The sequence below is a fragment of the Halyomorpha halys genome, unplaced genomic scaffold, assembly GCF_000696795.3.
Source record: "Halyomorpha halys isolate HHAL.00 unplaced genomic scaffold, Hhal_1.1 Scaffold1205.1, whole genome shotgun sequence".
NCBI lineage: Eukaryota > Metazoa > Arthropoda > Insecta > Hemiptera > Pentatomidae > Halyomorpha > Halyomorpha halys.
Genome location: NW_027108984.1, coordinates 254,712 through 270,654, shown reverse-complemented (window position 1 = coordinate 270,654; position 15,943 = coordinate 254,712). Strand labels below are relative to the sequence as shown.

The window sequence follows — 15,943 nt, the reverse complement described above, 5'->3', positions numbered from 1 at the left end:
TTTTTTTTTCTCTCTAAATGGTGGTTGTTGTCTTTTGTTTTTATAGCCCTGATGAAGACTTGAAAATCAGGTCGAAACGTAGGCATAAATAAATATTTTTTGTTTATTTATGTTGTTTGTTTTTTTTTCTGACCGCACCCCTGACCATCTTCTCCAATCAATAATCTACGGTCAACTATCTACACCTCATTATTTTCATTAAAATTAATTTTCAAAATTTAGGACATAATCATCAATTACTTTTACCTATCTTTCTCCTTGCAGTTGAATTTGGTATTGATACCAGTCCAGTGTACTAGTTATTAAGGCATTAAATTCCTCACATCCTAATTTGACATTCTTATTCTTTTCGAAGCAGACCTATCAAAAAATATGCCTTTGACCAGAAAAGAATTTAAAATTTTATGACACCCGTATGCAAAACAATACTTTGTAAAGCATAAATTTAAATTTACTCCTATGTTTGGAATATGATTATTGTCCAAACAAATTTTTCAGTTTCATTTGAGGTCTACAATCAGCTTTTTTTGGGGGGAATAAACTCATTTATACCAACATTTCGACCTGAATTTCAGACCTTCATCAGGCCTGAAGAACAAAACGAGATAACAATCTTAATTCAAAGAATAATAAAAAGAAAAGAAATAATAACAAACAAACTTAAAAATATACATAACAATAAATTAAGTAGATAGATAGTAGTTGATATTAATAGAAGATAAAATATAATATTGCAGAAGTAAGAATTATACAAAACCAATAATAAAAAATTTTATTAAAAACCAGACAGTGCTCTTGTAAATAAAAACATTAGCATAACGAAAGGTGTGGAAGAAAATATAAATGATTTATTTATTTTATCTAAACAGACTTTCATATTTAGTTATATTTATTTATTTATTTAAGTGAATATTTAGTTATATATGCTGGTAACTATTTCCGCTTGATTGAACCTATTACATATGTGTAATACATAATATATCAATATATGAATGGTCTTATTGTGGAGTACTTCTATTTATTCTCATCCTTGTCTACTGTTTTGACCTCTTTATAGCTTAACAGCGAGACTTGGTGGGTGTGAAGGATATTTACTAACCAAATTTAAAAATCAGTTTTTAATAAGAAGCCTTCTGTTAGAATAATGATAATTTCCTATAGCAAAACATGGTGGGCGAGGCGCCAGGACCAGGGAACAGAGGGCTGAGCTGCGACAGAATAAATACAGATACCTTTATCAAGTGAGGACAGCTCATGGAGACATAATAAGCCAGGTCTGTTCTTATAGCATCAATAATAGTAATATATCTCATGTTACATTTTATTATTTCTTTTTTAAATTAAGAATTCTAATCTGCTACCTAGAACTACATCTAGAAAAATTATTAACTTAGTGTGTGTTTGTGTGTATATGAACATTTTAGCTCAAAAAACAAAACATACAAAACTGAAATTTCATATTTCTTATTAGGTTTATGCCCTGAATGTTATGTTTACATTTTCATTAAAATCGACCAACTAGAATTGTCACTTTATATAATCGATTTTATACATTTGTTCAAAAATTGCTCTATTTTGAGTTTGATTACTGAGTTTAATCAAACTCAAAATAGAGCAATCAATGTAGAATTAAGTGATCTTTAGTATCAGATAAATATTACCTTCTTTGAAATAGGAAAGGCTTAAATGTCCAATATTCAAAAAATGTTGCCCCTCCCTCCCAAAAAAATAAAAATAAGAAAGAAAATTATTTTACCCATTTGAGAGATAACCACGGCACGTAAACAGACCGATGGACAAAAATGCTATTTTTGGAACCAGAGGACTCTGGAATGTGAAGATCTATTGAAAACTTGACCCAATTATATTTCCCTTACCTGGTTGTGGAAGGGAAATAAATGATAGCCATCACTAAAAATATATAAAAGCATTTTCATTTGTAACATAATAAATAACTTGAGTTAGTTATGGTGAGCTGAAAAGTTGGGTAAAAATTAATTACAATTATATATAAGATGGTCAGGGTTGCGGTCAAAAAAAGAACAAATAGTTTATAACTATTTTAATGTCCAATGTTTAATAATTACAATTATGATTACTTTATAATTACTTGGTGAATTATTGTAATTATGGCACTACAGTTACATTTACAAGCTGAGCCAAAGTAATTGCAATTACCAATTACATTCTTTTGTAATTGTTATTTTCTTCCTATGATTATAATTGTGATTACGAATATTTAACACCTAAAAGGAAAAAAATTTACTATTGCTCCTAAATAAGAAAATTATATCCAGTTTAAGATTGTGCACTGACGTATAGATTTATTAACTTGTTATGGTTTATTTATATGTTTTCAAAGATGCTGAAAATAAATATAAAATCAATTTTATGATCACACGCTTGTGTATCAATTTATTTTAACTTTTAGGGTTTCTGCTCATAAGAATTATGTTCAAAACTGAATTCACATTTAAGTTAAATCACACGTAATTGCAATTACTAAAGATCAAGCAAGAAATATTTGTAATTACAATTATCTACCATCAAGAAGTAATTGTAATTGAGAATCACAATCACAATTACTTTTACACAATTACAGTAGTTGCAATTGGAATTACTTTTACACAATTAAACTAGTTGTAATTGAAATTACTTTTAAACAATTAAAGTAATTGTAATTGGATCTTACTATTACTTCAGTATAATTGTGTCTTGCAATTTCTTCAGTATAATTGTTCTTTAAAAGCAAAAAATTTTTCACAGAGAGTGAAAGATCTTGGGGTCACGGACTTAGTTCAAATTTTGTAGGGTGGTAAATTTAGTTTCCCTATTGATAAATATGTATGGTTATAGGGGCCAACACTCAATAATGTTTTTAGATATTTGCAATTGAAGATGCAATTCTCTCGTAAAATTCAGTTCTGTAGCAAATTATTACACGTAATGGGTTTAGCATAGCAGCAATGGATCGGTGTTCCTCATTGTTAGGAGCCGGGTTCAAGTCCGTAGAAGGTGAATCATTTTTTTTTTTTTTTTATTTCTATTTTTACATATAAAGATACATAATGGAGTTTAAACAAATTGGAAATGAAATGTCTTTAACAACAAGAAACCTTATAAGAGTTTTATTTGTCATTATCGTACATATAAGTACAGCATAATATTTATTACAAAACAATAAAAGTATTTCGCTAGAAGAGCAGGAGAAAAGCCCTTTAACTGCCAGTTGATCGTGCCTGGAAACAACAAATTGTTTTCACAATTTTATTGTTTCCTTTCTCAATTTGCTGCTATTCCAAACGCATTACATGTAATCATTTGCTACAGAACTGAATTTAAAGAGTGAATTTCATCTTCAATTGCAAATATCTAAAAAATTATTGAGTAGTGGCCTCTATAACCATATATCTTCATCAACAGGAAAATTAAATCTACCATCCTACAAAAATTGAGTTAAAGCTGTGAACCTAAGACCTTGCACTCTCCTTGTTAGTGTAATTATAATGCAACTGAAACATATAAATAAATTACTAATTTAATGATTACTGCCAATTTCTGGTGAGCAGCAGTATATAGTTCACTAACTATAGTTATTATATATTAATTATTATATCACTATATTTTTTCATTTTTTACAGAATTATGTTCAAGCAATCCAGAATAAAGTTGTTGGCCCTGGTGAAACATCGACTTTGGAATCCGATGCAACCCATCTTACTATGCTTCCCGATGGACAGACGGATTTTTCGAGAGGAAATTATTACCGATAACGGAACGCTGATACTCCACTGTAATACAGTGGCCAAATTCGTATTTGTCATCTTTCTTTTATAGATGGAAAAAGTTAATTGAAAAGATATTACTCTTCATGCATGAATTTATTATTATTATTAATTTTTCATTATTTAATTGTGTTCCATTTTATACCTTATGGAAAGCACAATATTTAGTTTTTATTGTTTTGCCACAAACATATTTCAGGAGAATATTTTCTCTCGAGTCAGCTGATGTTATGTTTGATTTATTGTCATGGTTGTTATTTATTATTTATTTATAAGCTGTTGCCAGTGCACAAAAAAATTTGAGGAAATAGGAGAAAATGTTTTCGGAAGTATAATAATGTCAAGAATTTTCCAATATCGCACTTTGTGAAGGGATATGATTGTTGATTGCTTTGATTTACAGGGTGTTACTGCAAAATATTTGTTGTGCAAGTTATTTGTGAATTTTGAAGATATAGTTCAATATTAGATATTTTTTAATATCTTCTCTCTTTAAAATATTTAACATTTATATGTGATGATATGTATATTACATAGTTATTTCATAGATTGTAAAATTGACATTTCTGTATATTTTTTGAAGTTTTTTAATTACAAATATTTTAAGTAATGTTTTAAAAAGAAGCAAACTCATATTGGGTTTTTTAAAAAGATTTGATTCTCGGATTATTATTCCTCAAGTGATAAATAATTAATTATTTTTCAGAGTCAATTTTTAAATTAAGGTTAGGAATGTTTTAGCTTATAAGTAATGCACAAAGCAGAGAATTTGTTTCGAAGTATTAAAATAAAAAGAAAAATTAATTTATTCTTATTTCTAGTTTCGAATAACTTATTGTTACCAGATGTGGCCAGCATAGTCATTTTTGTTTTTTTATTTATAGATTTATTTTTTGTTGTAGCTCAGTTATTGTAATAATTTTGTTATATCTGTTGATTCAATATATTATTATTAAATTTGTTATAAAATGCAATTTATAATCAATATGGCTTTAAAAATTTACGATCGCTGATTGGATTCAATAACAGCTGATATTGTGCTGGGCTTACTGCACTTAATTAATTTTTTTTTTTCGATTGATACTAAAATTTCGAGAGGAATTTTTTTTTAAAATTGTTATGAAATTAATTTTTTTTTTAATTGAATAAAATTATTTTTATTTTAAAAGTATTAATATTGATTTATAATAAAACTTTTTTTTTTTTTAATAATATGAACTTATAAGTATTATTTAGAATGTGAAAATATCCGATTTTGAGCTCTAAATGTTTTGTATCTAGCATTTCATCGATCTATGGCAAACTGTTTATTCAGCCAGATAAATTAATTTTTTTTAAACTAAATTAGCCGTTTATACTATCTTTAAATTTCTGAAATTATTATTTTTTTTTTTACAATTGATTCAGTAATACAAAAAAATTAGACAATTCCATCATTAGCTGCTTTTTTTTACATTTACCAGCATTTTAAAAACTATTTTAAAAAGTTTATTGGGTCTAAAGAGACAAGTTTCGTTTCAAATTGTAGAAAATTAAATCTAGTTCATAAATACATGGAATAATATTTGTCGAAAAATCGTTCCGTCATCGTAGAGATAGGAGAAACAAAAAAAAAAAGATATACTAATAATTAACAGATGTGTTATTTATGATTGTAGAAAATTTGATCTAAATTACAAATTTACTGAATATATTTTTTAAAAATAGCTCCTTTATTGGTCAAAGTAGAAAAAAAAAGTAATGTAGAGTTCCAAATTCTTTGAGCCAAGCTGTTTTCAATCATTTATATACTCTGAGTTACATATATTATATAATTAAGAGATCTATAGCAATATGGAGGTTGCTTATAATAATATAGATGGCTGCCCCGATATCGTGAACTATATGGTTGGTTGAAGAAGAATAAGATAAATTTCTCCTTGGTCAAAATGGATAAAAACTGAAAAAAGTGCTAATTTTTTTGTGATTTTTATTTATCACATTCATACATTTAAACTAGGTAAAATTTTCTAAAAATTTAGAACTAACTGGTTTCTGCAGATCTAATAATCGATGAGGTACAGATTCTCAAATGTTGGTAAATATAAAAAATAATATTGGAGGAAGATAGTCCGGGTGGCGGTCAATAAAGGTATCAAAATAGTTTTCTTTTACTATTTTGATAAGTTTATTGACCGCCACCCAGACTATCTTTCTCCAATCTACTTCATACGGTCAACTACCTTCTTTTAATAAGTAACGAACAATAGTTTTCTTCTAATTTCTGCAGACTCATCAATGAGTGATATTACAATTAAATTAATGAAGCCCTTTTTATATTTTAAACTAATATATTTTCTTTAATTTTTGATTTTTTTTTTTTAAGGTTGTATATATTATTTTCATATAAACTCAGTAATAAATGATTTATATTGAACAAATGATTTGACATATAAATTTTACAAATAGTTACAATTGAGTCTGATAAACCCACTTGTTGTATTACCAATTAACTATAACTCAAAGGAAATCTTTTATTAAATTATGGTTAACTTTAAAAAAAGAAAATTAAAAAGATTCTCTTTGATTCAACAAAATAAAATCAGGTTCAAAAATTATGAAACATTACATAATATTAAGTATGGGCTTATCCTTTAAATCCAACACATACCTGTAATTTGACTCAGTTATTTCAGAAACAACTCATGTGTCATTTATTGGAACAGCTCGTTTATCATTTCCGAAATAACCAATTCATTCATAAAATCATTTTAATATATTAAATTTTGTATAAACACAAGAAAAATTAACCAATTATTGTATCTCGTGCTTAAATCCCAGTTGTCTACCTTAAACCTCAAGGACCAATGTTGATAATTTGACACAATTTATTTCCCCGAAGGTTAAATTGGGGAACGCAATCCATTTGGTTTGGGAAAAAGATTAATTTTTCTGGCAAATTGTTTAAATATACTTGAAATGCTATAAGTTAGGGCATGCCTCATTAATATTTTATTTATTTAATTATTTGCTTAAGCGCTTTATTTTCGTTGCTCGGTTATATTTTATATATGTTTCTGATTCATTAGTCACTTGTCGGTGAAGTAATTTAGTATTATATTTGAATCATTGTTTTATTTATTTTATTATTTTATTTGTTGAATTCATACATTAATGAATTTAGTTCATCTAATTACATTTTTTCCAAGATAAGTAAATCAATTTAAGTTTAAAAAAAAGTTAGTATTACTATTATTTTTGTTATTCAAATCAGTATTTTATTGTTTGTAAATGTGACTTTTTTCTCGCACACTCGGGCTGTGATGAGATTGAGTGTAAGATTAGGACAGGAAGAGTTACACTCTTTTAAAATATTTACCGATACATTTGGAAATTTATAGACTATATTTGAAATCACCGGCCATTATAATTTTATAAGTTTTTTATATTAGTAGATTTAAATTATTATGTTTCTATATGAAAAGAGCTGCCTTGAATGTATGGATTGTTCGATTTATCCATTCATCTCACTATCGGCTTAAGTAGGTCGGAAACCATCTATTTTGGATCTTGTAAATAGTTATGTAAATTAGTATTTATATTATTTATGGCTAGATTAAGTAATAAAGGATCACAGTTTTTACTTTTAGCAGTTCATAATATCCTTTTTATTTAAGAGCTTGGTGGTTGCCAAAGAATAATTTAGCTTTTATAAAATGTATCCTTTAGTTTATACATTATCCTGCTAATCTAATCTGTACATATTATTTTTTTTATTACCAAAGATTTTTTTTTTTTTTTTTACGGTGATTTTATTCTCCTAAGAGACATCATCTTTGTAGTTCTGGTCATATATGGAAGATATTATTTCTGTTTTTGTTAAAAACTATAATTTTTTAAGTTTTATATATTTTATTATTCATTATATCAAATTAAATCTTTGTTTAAAATTGTTATACATTTTAAATATAGTCGACTCAAGTTGATTGGAACAATGACAAATGACAATAAATGACGTGGATAATTTTGGATATTTTCATGAAACATAATCAAAATAGGCTAAAAAATATTTATTATGTAAAAAGAAATTCACTAAAACTTTTGCATGAAGTTGCAGGTATGGTAAACTAACTGTTATCATAAACACAAAATGTGAAATGCATCAGATTTTCACAAGTTCAGACAATTAATCGAGAAATTTAAAGCAGATTTTTGAAGAGCAGGTTGAAATAAATAATCAAAATTTAATATTCAAAATATAAAAGGAAGATGATCTGAGTGTGGTTAAAGAAAAAATTCAAATAGTAATTAGACTATTTATTGTGAGCCCTATTTTGCAGGGTTTCATCCGGGCTAAAAAAGATACAAACAACTAAAATAATGTAATGAAGTAAGATAATAGATAACATGAAATAAAAGTAAACTAAGGTTTGTTCATTTTTTTGATAAATTTTCACATATTTAGCCACAGGTTAGTTTACCATTTATTTCATGTAATTTATTATCTTATTTGTTACATTACTTTAGTTATTTGTATCTTTTTTAGCCCTGATGAAGTATTAGAGTGTTTTTTTACCGCACTCCGATCATCTTCCTTTTATATATAACATACAGTCAACCTATGATCTTCCAATATTCAAAATTCCTTTTTTATTATTATTATTATTATTACATGTCTAATTTAGAGCAGAAATGAATCTAGATTAAGTAATAAAATAAAAATTCGCTAATTACATTTCTGAACATGTAAAAGCCTTTTTAAAAACGATTTTGTTAGGACAAAACAGGCTGACGCAAGTTGTTCCAGTTAAGCTTTCGACTATATTGATATATTCAATCTTGTAGAATTACTTCATTTGTTAAATCATTTGAAATGGTTATAATAGAGTTGTTTCATCATTACTACAAAAATAAGTTGACTTTACTCATATTATTTATGGACTGTTTTATGTTGTCTTATTTTGTTTGTAAAAAAAAATTATAATGCTTATTTTGGGGTTTATGTTTATAAATATTTGTTGTTTTTTTATGTATTTTGATGGGAAGCTTCGAGACACCATTGCTGTGTATTAGGTTGTGAGTAGTGTTATTTTAGTTCATTTTGTGATCGTAATCAGTAAGTTAAATAAATTTGATACATTATTTTTTTGTTACTTTTTCTTTTCTTTTTTTTAATTTAGCCAAAAAGAATTTCTAATGCTCAAGAATGGTTAATTTCATAACAGTAAGTGAACAAGCTCTGTTCAATTTTATAATTTTATTACTTAACATTCAACCAAAATTCATTTTTTTTTTTGTAGTAAAAATGAAATGTGATAAGGAAAAAAAAAGTAATAGAAGTTTAATACCAAGTGATCCTGCTATAGTAATTCATCGATACTTATATAATACAATTGGTAATATTTTTTTTTTATAAAAATAGTTTTAGATCGAACAGAAATGTTTCGCCTGCTGTCGTTTTTCATGATATATGTGTTGTGAAAATGTTCCCTCTTTCTGTGTCATTACGACATAAGATAGAGCATAAATCTGGAACTCTGGTGCCAATTAAAATTATATTGCAGATTTTTATTGTCGAAGATTTAAAAAAAAAAAATTTTATAGAAAAAGTAGTTCATGTGAAAAGTTTAATTAAAAGATGCTACTTCTTAATTGTACTAGCCCTGAGTGTACCCAATATATTTTGTTATTAAAAGAAATATTAAAATGTGCAAGCTTAAAGCAATGTACATTGCATTATGTTTTTGTTGTATTTTTTTTTTTAAACTAATGGACTTAGATTATATTAATGATTAATAATATATCTGTTGTCTAATACGATTGTGTTTTTATTTTCCATTTATTTCTTCTATTTAAAAAAAAAAATGTTGAAACATATGTTTAAGAGGTTGACAGTCTACTACTGATTTACATCAAATGTCAACTTCAAATTATCTTATAGAGGACATTATAGCTGAGCGGGCTGGGGCGAGGGTCCCAGAGCACTTGGTTCAGAAGGTTGTGGGTTCGATTCTCACCTGGGCTAGTCAATATTTATTTCATGGCGGCCCCGAGAAATGAACCTTGACATTCCCACTCTGGGGCTGTATAGGTCCTCAATGGAGGACTTGAGCCAAAAAAAAAAAGTATAATTTTTTTACTTGCATGTTTTTGTTTTGTTTTTTTCCATTAAATTTTCCATTTTTTTTAGCTTTTTATACAGGAATCCTGTAAAGTTCTATGGCAATCGACTTAAGTTAGTTGAATTAAATTTAAAATCTCTCCAGAAGTGGAAGAAAACCTGGTCATCCAGAAATTAGAACAATTTATTTAAAGTTCCAAGTAGATTTAAATAGTTATATATTTTTCTAAATGGGTTATGTACATATTGTAATCAGCTTGATGAGTCAACAACCTGTATGGTGTAAAATATCCATCGTTTTGTTGGGATTTATATACACATGATTTTTATCCTGGTTTGTGATACCATTCGGAAAACTATGATTACAGTTTGGGTAAGTACGTATTGAAAGATTTCTCTGAATTCTTGTATTCTGAGAGTACCCTTTTCCAAATTTTCTCCAATAACTCTCTCATTCAAGAAATACATCACACCATTAAACACGTACAAAATTACAAACACCTACTTATAGCCCCCCTTCAAATCTGTTTTGACCAATTAGTATTAGGATCTTATATGACTGGCAACAAACTTGGACTGCATCGGACAATAACAAGCTTAAAATCATTAAATCAAGAACAAGTTGCTGGCCCTCATTCTCGAGAAAATCTAGAAGATTGGCAGTTGTTATAACATGCCTCAGAATTGGACAGGGTCGGTTGACCCATGGCTCTCTGATAACGAGGAGAGGTCCACTTCAGTGTCAATTTTGTAAAGTAGCTGTCACAGTAATTCATATCTTTGAAAAGTGTCCCTGAGACAGAGGGATCTTGGAAAAATGCGTTCCTCAACTTCTCTCCGTGGCATTGGGTAACAATGAGGAGAATATTAACAAAACATTCATTAAAGCTAACAGATTATTTACCCTAATCTGATTTTATTATTATAAATTATCATAACTTTTCATCATCATAAATTATCCTCATTATTATTACAAAATGTTATACAATTCTCAAGATTTATCTTAAACTATTATAATCAGCACTGATTATCATCTTCTGTAATCAATAGAACAGAATATGGAATATAGAAATAGGTATGTTCCAACAACTTTTGACAGTCAAGAACTGTAAGGAGCGTGCTCAGTAAAGATTTTGGGAGGGAAAAACCTATACTTTTTATGTTCCTTACAGTTCTTGACAATCGAAAGCAATCATTGGAACAGACCTAATGTAAAAATTTGGTAACTAATTTTTGTCTTATTTTTTTTTTAATTACTAGGGCATTAACAACCATCAGTTTTTGCCCTTAAACTCAAACTATAAATATTGTATTAGAGTTGCAATTTAAAATTTAAATATCTCAAGCAATGAATAGTTCCATAATAAAAAATTTTGGTATATTAAAAAAAAAAAAGTGCTTTTCAAATTAAATTTTTGAGATCCTTTTTTTTATTTACGTTTTCATTTTTAAAGAAGTATATTAATATGATATATAATTGAATCACTAGTCCATTAATATATATTAATAACATATATATAAATAAATTACTATAAATAAGGAACCAGTCCTTAGAACTTGTGAATAAAGAAGACTTGGGCTGGGGGTAAATGGTAAATGGGGGTAAGAAGACCTGGAGGGGGTAAAAAAAAATTATCAATTTAATAAAAAAAAAATTTTTCAAGCAAATAATTGTAATAATTAATAAAGCACAACTATAATGTTCTTAAAATTTTGGTTTCATTCTCCTTTTCTGTGCTGAAATGTCACAACACGATTGGTAACCTTGCTCCCCCCACCCCCCAGATTGAATATGGCTCCCCCAGTTTTGGTCTTGGGTACGCCCTTGAAGAAAGATATTAGGAAGTTAAAGTAAACACTTGTAGACCACATAGAGACATCCTGGTAGATTTCTAAAGGTACTAAAAGAGCCTCAGTAGATGGGACCTTATATAATCCTCATTAAATAATGAGTCCATAGGCGTTCAAATAGTAAATTTATTAGGACTCATCCAGGAGGTTTCTGTAAATTAGTTTCGTTGATAGTATAAAAAATGATTTTGTATTTATAGAATAACAGTTTTAAATACATATCAGTAGCGTAGCGTTGTGGGGCGAGAGATGCGGTACTTCTAGAGTACCGCAAAATTAATATATTTTAACGGGACTCAAACAAGAAGGCGGCCTCTCCGCAACACTGTTCAACTTGGTACTGTCTGGATAAGATCATGAAAGAGCAATGGAGAACCAACAATAGGGACCAAGAACAACCACTTCAAAGTTAGGTGCCTTACCTACGCAGAGGACCTTGCCCTTTTACCGACCAAATAAAGACACTGACAGAAATAATCAAAAAACAGGTCTACAAATCTCTTACGAAAAAACAGAATTAATGACTACAGATCCAGAGTTCAAGAAGAAAACAGTAGAAACCAAATACAGACCAATAAAAGTAACCTACAAATTTAAGTACCTGGGCGAGACTATATGTAACAACGGTTTGGAAAACGAAATTATGAAGAAAAGAATAATCAAACTAGAGAAACTAACTTTTGCAACCAGTAACGCATACAAAAAGAAAAACCTGTCCACAAAAGCGAAAATACGACAACATAACACAATCTGTAATACTATACTATACAATAAACTGGTAATACTATACTCAATTTAAACCACATGCCTCCCCAATCTGGAAGAACTACTGAGAATAGAACGAAGAATCCTAGGAAGAATCTACAGCAAAAAGACACAAGGACACAGGCTAAGACCCAACTAAGACAAAAGACCTAGACACAGAAATAATAATTCCACGGACATATGGTAAGAATAGCCCCGGAAAGACTAAACAAGAAAATATTCCAAAAAATCTGAGGATACAAAAGCTCAGGAGAATACATCAGACAGATGAAGGAAGAAACGGAAAGACTAGGAATAACGGACCAGGACTGTCTGGATGGAGAAAGATATAGGAAAAGACTGAAGAAAATCAAGGGTGTTGAGGGAAAGAGAAATTCGAAAAAGGGGGTCGGATGGACGGAAGAAAGAAAACAAAGGCACGTAGAGATAATGAGGAAAAAATGGAATGAAACGAAAAAAAACAAGAGAGAAGCCAAAAGTAATGATATTCGCGTGGTATTTAAGGCCGTTTCGTGAAAAAAAATATATATATATATATATTGCAAAAAATTAAACCATTTTATTTCATGACTTTTTTATTTGTAACCTGTACAATACAAGATAATTATGAATGCTCTAGCCAAAAGGTTCTTTAGAATTACTGTATATTTTTGTCTTTTAAATTGAAATACCTTTATAAGGCAACGCCAAAATTTCCCCCCATCGTGGGTGGCTGAAACCCACGCTACGGTACTGATAGATATATATGCAAGATAATAATAAACTCACTTAACTTGATCGAAATGTTACGGCTTATGAGCTTGAAATGTCTTACAGGCAGCCCACAGTGGTGGAAAGTGTGAAAAAACCTCCAAAATGAAATGCATCTAATCTGATGATTGTGGTTTCTTTCGCTCAAATAGCTATGAACGAATTCACCGTAATAGATTCTCCTATCAAACAACATTTCTGAGCTTTAGACCTAATCTTACAGACGTTATTTTGCCATTGGAAAAAATGAATTAATACTAGTTGGTGTTATTTTGTTTTAAACTATCCATCAAGAAACATTTCAGCCATGTTAGAACCAACGGAAATTAATGTACAAATTGTAGTTTTTCAAAAGTAGGTTTGTTTCTTCAAATCTTTTTTTCTAAATTTCTTCGGCCACTTTCAATTTAATAATGGAAAAAATCGTTTTCGCACATTTTTGATAGACCATCAAAAATAAGCATTATCGGCCTTTGTGATGAGACTATGTCCCCATAAAGCTTACGTATTGGAACAACTTTTGTTCAAGTTTCATTGATCTAGTAAGAGGTATAAAGACAGGAGCCTTCTTGAAGTGTGTAACAAAAATAAGATGAGAACAATAAACAAATTAACCACTATGAATCAGAATAACATTTTATGTATAGGAAAAAATTATTTTAATGATGCAAAAATTAAAATAATTTTTTTACACCCGAAAATATCAAAATTAAAAAAAAAAATGCCATTTTATTGAATTTAGCACCCTAAATAACATCGGAATTCATGAGAATTAAAGATTTGTGCATACAGAGGTTTTTACACAAAAACGGCTGTTTCCCACCACTGTAGGACGCATACTGGGGCCGAATGGCCAAAAAGCGTAATAAATCAATATCTCGAGAACGGATTAACATAGAAATCTGGGACCGATCTCATTCAACTCAGAACAAAAAAATACATCAAGTTCAACTGTTTTATTGAAATTTTGAAGACAATTAAAGAACTAATTAGGAAATGATATCATATTGGTTTGACAAAAAATTTCTGAAATTTTCGGAATAGGTTGTACTCATCAAAACAAGTTTCAACGAGTATTTTAAGTGTATATTTAAATTAAATAATGCTTACAGTTAAAAATTCAAGGAAGTTTAAAAGACTGGAGAATTTCGTAAATAATAAAACCAGGAATTCAAAGTCAAAGGTTGTTCAAATTGAAAAGACACTTACGATTTCAAATTTAATGTAATTAGATTAACAGTTCCTTAAGTGCATCACTGATATCTATGTGTTTTTTCTTTGGTTCGGGTCTGTTGTTCGTGATAAAAGGATCCGAAGTCACTAGTAGCTTGTGGAACACGTCTTCCTTGGTAGAAATACGAGACATTTTCCGCGAGTTTCTGATCCTGAAAGTCTTGTAATCCTTATTTCTACTTTCTAATGCCTCTTTCGACATTATTCAGATTGGGAGAATCGACTTCCGCACTATTTCAGCACCATGCAACAAAATCGTATGCACCGTGGATGACATGTAGTACCAGGAACACTTCTCTGCTGTTTCTTTTGAGAAGAGCCGGAATTTTTCTTGGTCGATTGTTTGTTGTAGGTAATGTGAAGTGTATTCCATACACTTTTTTTTTGTGATCATAGCTGTTCTCAATGCTTATTTAAAATTCGTAACGTATAACGTTGTAAAGCGCTCTAATTATAACGGACACGATATGGTAAAGAAAAAAAATTAACCTGCTACATCCTTCTTCCCCCGTTAAGTCATATGGAGGTTCTCCTATCTAGCAGAAAATTTTGGAACTAATGATCGGATCTACTAACTGATGGTTTTATGAGAAGGAACAATTTTTTTTTTTTTTGCTACAAATCAGGGTCTGGTTAATCTAATGCACCCACTAGACCCGGCCATGGGGCACAGGATACCAAATGCTAAAAAGAATAGTTATTATTTGTTTCTATAATAAAGATAATGTTTAGGATGAGTTAAGACAAATCTTAATTTATTTTTACTGAAAGAAGATAGTTGACCGTATGATATAGATTGTAGGAGGATAGTCCAGGTGGCGGACAATAAAGGTATGAAAATAATAAATAGAACTGTTTATTGTAAACCAATGTTTCGCCCCACTTTGCAGGGCTGTCAGTCAACTTCAGCACTCCATTCTGACAGCCCTGTAAAGTGAGGCGAAACCTTGGTTAACAATAAATAGTTCTCTTTTACAATTTTGATACCTTCATTGACCGCCCCCCCCCTCCCCGGACTATCCTCCTACTAACTTAACTTTTCTACCTAGTAAGCTAAAGTCTATTCCAATTCCGATGTTAGGGCTGATTCAAATAACGATATAAGTATTGATTCCAATAGTAATAGTATAATTTTCAATATACATCTTATAATCTAATATCGATTACAAAATTGAAATTAGTTTAGATTCATATATCGATAATAGCATTTATTCTAATATCGATATAACATTTGATTCTAATGAGAAAATCAGTATAAATATTGATGAGTCTACAATGTGCGGTTAGGGGAATAAAAAATGACGGCTGATTCAAAAAGTTTTAAAAAAAATATTATTTTTGAGTTTCATATCTTTAAAACTACCAACGACAATATAAAACATAATTGAACATGATTTAAAGTAGAGTAAATTTGCTAACATTTGAGCTCCAATAGAGCTGTTTACGTTCGACAGTTTCT

At 29.1% G+C, this 15,943-nt stretch overlaps 1 protein-coding gene across 1 annotated transcript in view; it reads left to right on the top strand.

Annotated features, from left to right (window-relative positions):
• LOC106688785 (transmembrane protein 198) overlaps positions 1 to 4,085 on the top strand; it is a 20,307-nt gene extending 16,222 nt beyond the window's left edge. Inside the window, exons 5-6 of the mRNA XM_014433420.3 lie at positions 1,162 to 1,274; positions 3,642 to 4,085. Of these exons, the coding sequence (XP_014288906.1) occupies positions 1,162 to 1,274; positions 3,642 to 3,773 (245 nt within the window). The 3' untranslated portion in view covers positions 3,774 to 4,085. The remainder of the gene's footprint in view (positions 1 to 1,161; positions 1,275 to 3,641) is intronic.
• The last annotated feature ends 11,858 nt before the right edge of the window (positions 4,086 to 15,943 follow it).